The sequence below is a fragment of the Echeneis naucrates genome, chromosome 1 (assembly GCF_900963305.1).
Source record: "Echeneis naucrates chromosome 1, fEcheNa1.1, whole genome shotgun sequence".
In the NCBI taxonomy this organism is placed as follows: Eukaryota; Metazoa; Chordata; class Actinopteri; order Carangiformes; family Echeneidae; genus Echeneis; species Echeneis naucrates.
Window position 1 is genome coordinate 6674970 of NC_042511.1, and position 6673 is coordinate 6681642.

General features: G+C 41.0%; 1 protein-coding gene across 1 annotated transcript; it reads right to left on the bottom strand.

The window, feature by feature from the left end:
- Nucleotides 1-477: 477 nt before the first annotated feature.
- odad3 (outer dynein arm docking complex subunit 3) lies at nt 478-6465 on the bottom strand. The gene is made up of 13 exons (XM_029510350.1): nt 6387-6465; nt 6092-6204; nt 5735-5812; nt 5364-5555; nt 5139-5240; nt 4532-4657; nt 4005-4127; nt 3029-3178; nt 2718-2878; nt 2480-2636; nt 2203-2352; nt 916-1003; nt 478-840 (listed from the first exon to the last, which is right to left on the bottom strand). Exons 1-13 carry the CDS (start codon nt 6463-6465, stop codon nt 716-718), a joined length of 1644 nt encoding a protein of 547 aa, XP_029366210.1. The 3' UTR covers nt 478-715.
- Nucleotides 6466-6673: the final 208 nt, after the last annotated feature.

Below are 6673 nucleotides of genomic sequence, written 5' to 3' on the forward strand. Positions count from 1 at the left end.
GTATGAACATTAGCTGCAGCGGTTCTAACTAGCAGAACTAGACACTCCAGAGACACACAGAGGCAGAACCATTGCAGAGATGCTGAACATAGCAGACATAATTGAGGTGTTAATGCGACAGGTCGTCATTCAAACGACAAAGTGCATTAACAAATGTTGGATTTGATGAGATGGCCAAACAGTGTATCCTGTCCTTTTTGCTTTGTCCTCATGTCTCCCCCACATGCTGCACAGCTGTGTCTCATACAAAAGGGATTATTTTATAACAGTGAACATTGTTATTGATCAAGTCAGTTTTATTTAAGCACAGAAGTTATCTCAAAGCACTTTTCAGAAAGAGCGGGTCTAGATCATATTATTTCCATACTGATTACAGAAAATCATATTTCATATTGTTCTGATTGATTTGATCAGCTTTCTTGATCAGAAGCAGTGCAACAATGAGCAGTGATCTAACAGAGAGTATTGCTGCTGTCACAATAAATCCACCTGCAAATGACAACTAACCAGCCTCACATGAAATATTCATTCGTATTTTGAGTGAAAAACTTTTCAACCCAGGAATCTCTGAAGCTACCGCAAATGAATTAATTAAAATACCAATTTGAGACTTGAAATAAGCTCTTTGTCCCTAACTTGAGCTAACTTTACACTTATTATCAGTTCTTGGGACAGGGGATTTATTTTTCATTAGTTTTGGGACTCTGAGGTCTGATCAGAACTTTCCCTTCTTCTTCTTCCAGGGCTTCTTCTTTGACTTGGAGTCAACAATCAGCTGAGACTGACGTTTCAGTGCTTCCCGTGAGAGGATGTCAGCCTCGTCCTCCTCGCTCTCGTCTTCTGAGACACAAACACACAGCTTTTTATTTCAGTGTGTGTGTGTGTGTGTGAGTGTGTGTTTAGCTCCAAGCTCACCATCATTGAAGAGGTCAAGACTTTGGTCCTCAGGGAGTTTAACTCGAGTGTTGTAAGATGGCAGTTTCCTCTCAATCCTGACGAAGAACTGCTCAGAGTAACACAGTGAAAACAGTCAATGATCAATGATCAGTGTTCATCGTTGAGACAGGTGTTTTCAACATTTTCCTATCATACAATCAACAAATAAATACCCCAAGTCACCTGAAATGTAACTTGAAAATCTCACAAAACAAAAAAAAAAAATTTCCAACATATTTATATTTGATGTATAGATTATTGATTTATTTTTATATTACCTCAATTCATATTAACTAAATCTAAATCTAATCTATTTATTCTAGAAAATGTTTTGAAGTTATAATCTAACAGGACAAAGACTATCACGACTGGATATGTCAATAACAACTTGATGATTACATCAATGATTACAATTGTGTTCACCTATTTTGCTGGGCCACCAGGACAATTATTATTAGACTTTAAATTTCCATTGAGGTAGAGGCACCAGACCAGGACAACCAAACAATTTCCAACACCACTTGTCAAGAAAGCAAGACTGGACTGATTTACGTCATTTATAAAGACTGTGTCTGCCAGTGAAAGTGTCAATGTCACTTGTAAGTGGCCTAGAGACTGGTGAATGTCTCCTTTGGTGCACTCTGATATCCCATGTTCTCAAACAGACGGTGCTGCTGTTTGCTGCTTTTCCAATCAGATAAGCTCTGCAAGCACAGCAGTGTGGAGGCATGCTGAGCAATGCTGTGTTCATGTGCTGTTCTGTGTAACGTGGGCTTAAACAGGTGTCCCAACATGTCCCTTGCATTTATCCTTGAAAGTTGAAGCTTTGGTTTCTGCAGGACCTTTTTAACACTGCACAACACCAAAGAAAACTCTTAGTAGGGTAGAATTAATATCATATCAATCTTTTTCAGTACTTCACAGGAAGAATAATTCGTAATTATATACCCAGTTATATTAAGAAAGAAAGAGGCAGATACAAAACAATTGATAACCAAATTTAGGTAAATATCTTGTTAAAGCTGACCCCCAGGTTACTGTTGAACTTCCTATCTACTGCAGTTGCAGTATTCGTAGTGGCATTTGGCACAGGTCTGACATGCAAACTGGAAGAGAACTCATGCCAACACAGTGAGTTAATCAGAACACTTTGTTCACAGTTGTTCATCCAATGAGCTGCCGCTCAAAGACATTCTGCATTAAGGCAGGACTGCCTGCACAGAATGCAAACCGGTTTATGACTTCCTTTATGTCTGTTGGTCTAACCTCTTCCTTCTCCATTTCTTTCATTATAGCAGCCAAATCTTTTCCTTGAAGTTCCTCCTGCAGTAGCTGCAACTTCAGCTCGCACTGGGTCATCAGCTCTAACACAAACTCATCTGAGTCTGCAGACACATCTGCCGGTGTGTCAGCACTCTGGAGAGAAATGGAGGAAGAGTGAACAGACATATGTTTGAATGTCACCAGAAATTTTCAGTAGAAGGGTATTGAAACCAAAGTTATCAACAGGCATAAGAGTCATGGTAGCAAAGATAGGATTTACAAGTCTGATGTGTTGAAGTTTGTTTGCCAGGTGCTCCACTCCTGCTCGAATAGTACTGATAGTTTTAACAAGCCAATCCAGGCGCTCTTTAGCAACATCACACTTCTGCTGCTGAGCCTGCAGTCGCTGCTCGCTCTCCTCCAGCATCTGTTGGTCACTGTTGAAGCAACAAAACACAGAGAGCCAGTGAGCATCACACAGCTGCCGACATGTTAGCTTTGTTGTCTCTCTGACCCACCTGGAGAGTTTAGCCTCTCCAGAATATTTCACATCCTGGAACTGCTGGCTCAGGAGCTCCTTCTGCTCCTTCAGCTGCTGTATCATCTTCTCATTCTCTGCCTTCAGCTTCTCCAGATGTAGGTGTGTTTCTTTTTGGGAGATAAAGCGCTGCACTACGTCCTACATGCAGAATACAAAAAGCCCCAACATAACAAAACAGACAAACAACTAAAAAAACTATCGATATGCAAACAATGACAGTATTTACGAATATCAGCAAAAAGGCCTATGACACAAATATAATTAATCTTTCTCAATTCACATTCTTACTTGTACATCAGTGACTCCGGTGGCCTCTTTGATACGTTGGAAGGCCTCCTCAAAAGTGGAGATGGCCTTCTCCTCCTCGCCTGTCATCCTGGTGGTGCTGTGCTGGACCTCACTACTCAGCTCATCTTGCTGCATATTGGCTCTCTGGGTCTGCATGTAGCAATGTTTACAAGCAATCCAAAAGTAAATTACTCACGTTCGCGAAAAATAATGTCTCTTTTGGAGCATATTATATTTCTAGATTACAGAAAAAGAGGTGAATGTTCTGGGTCCTTCTGTGGTCATTCATATGTTTATAAATATCTGATATGAAATAAAGCAATAAAAGACAGCAAGGTATGTATAAGGGGCAGATTATAATAATAAAGGCATTAAGAATTTAAAATTCAAAAATTAAAGCTGCCTTATACAAGTCAGTCTCCAGGATTGTTTCAAACTGGGGCAGTGATTTAGCACGCCTGATCTCCTAAGGCAGGACAAATGTCAGCTATGGGCTTTAGCTGAAAGAGCAGAGTTTGGACAAACAGGTGGATTTAAGAAGTTGCCAGTTCAGACATAGCCTGAAAATGTATGCATTTTCAAGTGTTTTTAAATGTATTCTAAAAAGACACAAAATGGGTGAAAGGGATGTAATGAAATAACATTTGTTGGAATCTGTTACAAGCTGTGGCATTTTGGGGGAAACATGTTTACGGAGAGTTGCAGTAATCAAGATTTGCAGTTGCATTAACCTTCTCCAGATCACTAATTGGCTTAGCTGATTTGATGGCACAAATTCTGATCTTTTTTCCATCGTTGATAAAAACATGATTGGACAATAACGTGATGAGCAGGGGCACTGAGAATTAGCTCAATGCCAGTGAACCAAAGACATAACGGAGGAAACAGCAAAGAAATACACATATAACATATATACGTATTAATATGGAGCTGTCTGTACTGCACAGTATGTACAGTAACATCATGAGTGTCTCACCCTTCTATCGACCTTCTCTGCATGGGCTTTGCGCTCCTCCACTTTTTTCCTGTAGCTGGCTATAATACGCTCCCTCTCTTTGCGCTCCTTGTACAGTTGTTCCTCCTGTTTCTGTAACTCGGCCTAGCAGGAAGAAGAACAGGAAGAAGCGATGGATAGGAAGCGAGGGAAACGAGGGAAGAAGAGAAGGAAACAGGCACAGTAAATCAGAAGTGTGTTAGTGATGATTAAAATAATGCTGAGGCTGAAAGAGCCACCCAATGTCTTTTGCTGAGCACTTATTTTGAAACAAAATTAAACACAGAACAGAGAGCATCATAGTTTTGTTGTTTGAAAATTCTATAGTTATTGGGTTTTCTAATGTATATGAACATGACCGCACACAGGTGAATGACATTTGAAAAGCTCTTGTAGCTGCCTAACTTGTGACTTGCACTCATATCTGATTAGGGTTGTTAGTGAGTCATCCATCTGATTGCTTTAGTGGACCCCGGCATGTTGCACTTGCAGGGGAGATTTTAAGTCACCTTAGCTGCCTCTTTAGAGTGCTGGGCGTCATTGTTCATGACCTGCAGGTTGTGAAGCTCCTCCCTGCTCTTCAGGATTTCTGCTTCTAGACTGTCCAGCTGGCTCTGGAAGGTCAGACTCTCCTCCTGTAGGGGTGAAGTTTGGAGAAGTGATAGGTAAACAAAAAAAAAAAAAGAAGAAAGGAAATATGTACAAATAAGCAATGGTTTGTTTTTTTTTTTTTGTCCAAAATGTACAAAAATGTACAAAAAAAATCACTTTACCTGATTAATTAATATCACTACATGCTATGTGGATCTTGAATTTATTAAAATTTCACTTTTTTAATTAACTCATGAAAACAAACATTGGGCAAATTAACATAATTTCTAACTATGGTCTGTAAATCAGGCTCTGAAGTTTCTTCTGCAATAAAGTCAGACTTGATGGCGAAAAGCATCAGTATAGTTTGTATTAACAAAAGTATCTTAAGTGGGTCAAGTTAAGTGAAAAAAGAGGTAAACTCAGTTGGCACATGAGTTACTATTCCCCTGAATATCTCGCTAAACTCTGCAGGGTCAACAATATTCCAACAGCATTTCCAGCAGGTGAGGATGAGTGACGAACCTGCATGTGACTTTTGAGTTTCAGATAGTTAGTCATGATGTTCTCAGCCTCCTTACACTTAAACTGGGTTTTTTCCAGACTGTTCTCCAGTGCCCTCAGGTTCTAAAGACAAACAGCCAAAGAACAATTTACAGATATTTTGTATCTTTCTATGTGGACTCATCTGTCACCAGGAAAATGTGCATTGATAGTAGTTAGCCGTTCTCTAAAGGCTGAGGTAAATACCATGGCATCTTCCTCTTTTTTCCGAGTGCACGCATCAGTGGACTGTGCTCTACTGCAGCCCTCTGGTTTCATCCTCTGGTACTCCACCTTCAGCTCTTCAAGGCGCTGCTCGTAGGTCTGTGTGGTGTGTTTTAAGGCATTGAGACGCTTCATCTTGGACAGAGCCTTCTGATCCAATGTTGTTAGAGCCATCTGGGTGATAAGCAGATAAAAGCAGCCATAGAACAGAGAAAGAAACAGACTGAGCAGAACTAAGAACTAAAGACATATACAATTTTTAAATTTGTTTTTCCATGGTCATCACCAAAGGTTAAAATATAGGACACAAAAACAGTAATGCAGCATCTTTTATATTGACTCCTTCCTCTCACCTTCCCTGACATGTTGCGGTACACATCTTTCTCCAGCCCTCTGTTATGAAAGGCCGCTTTGATTATATGTTCATCGCCCTGGGAGACATTAAGCCAAAGCGAATCTTTATTTATTTTTCATTTTTGCACACACATAAGACTGTTAAAAAGCAGATGGTCAAAAAGAAAAACAAGAAATGTGACAGGAGAGGTCAAGAGGCCACAGGCTTATACATGGACCTCCCCTTACTATAGGAGAAAAGCAAATAACAAAAATAATTGCAGTGTGGCTGCCAGGTGAGTTATGATCCGTTTAGATCAAACTAAAGTGGAGTCTGTTAAATTGGTGAAGGTCAGACTGGTGCTCACAGCATTAGCCTGGGCCAGCTTCCTGTACAGCCTCTTGTTCTCCTGCCTCAGCTGCAGGATGGCCTCCCTGTTCTTCTTCATGGCGGCCTGGGAGCTCTCATGGTGCGCAGCCCTGTCTCCCTCTGCCGGACAGCACATTTAGCGACACATTACCGAGGAGGCGTCTCGTTGGCGACAATTTCACAGCAACACAACAGCGCTCAGTGTGCAGGATCTCCTAACCCGGTTTTAGCGGTCAGGCACACACGGCGGAATGAACCCAAACATGGCGGAAAACTCAGCGCCGTTTGTGACACAAACTCACCCAGAAGTTGGATTTTCCGCTGCATCTCCATGATCTGGTCGTGTAGCGGAGCTTTCACGGCGTTTCCACTGAGCGGCATTTCCTCTGTGACGGCAGTAAACTGAGAGTTTGAGCTCATACAGAGTTAGCTCGACCTGGACGAGGACTCCCGTAGGCTCCAATGTCGCCTAGCAACCGGTACACTTCAGTGTCTGACCTTTAACCTTTCAACACCCAATAGATGTGAATGCTTGTATTTACAAACATGTGTTCATATATGTGTATGTATTTATATTAATAGTGTGTGT

Excerpts from the sequence above, each read along its gene's own strand:
- odad3 (XM_029510350.1), bottom strand. The coding sequence starts at position 6,465 with ATGCCGCTCAGTGGAAACGCCGTGAAAGCTCCGCTACACGACCAGATC. Across the intron at positions 5,813-6,091 it reads TGTACAGGAAGCTGGCCCAG|GGCGATGAACATATAATCAA; the intron begins GCTAATGCTGTG and ends AATGTCTCCCAG. Across the intron at positions 3,179-4,004 it reads CAGAGAAGGTCGATAGAAGG|ACCCAGAGAGCCAATATGCA; the intron begins GTGAGACACTCA and ends TGCTACATGCAG.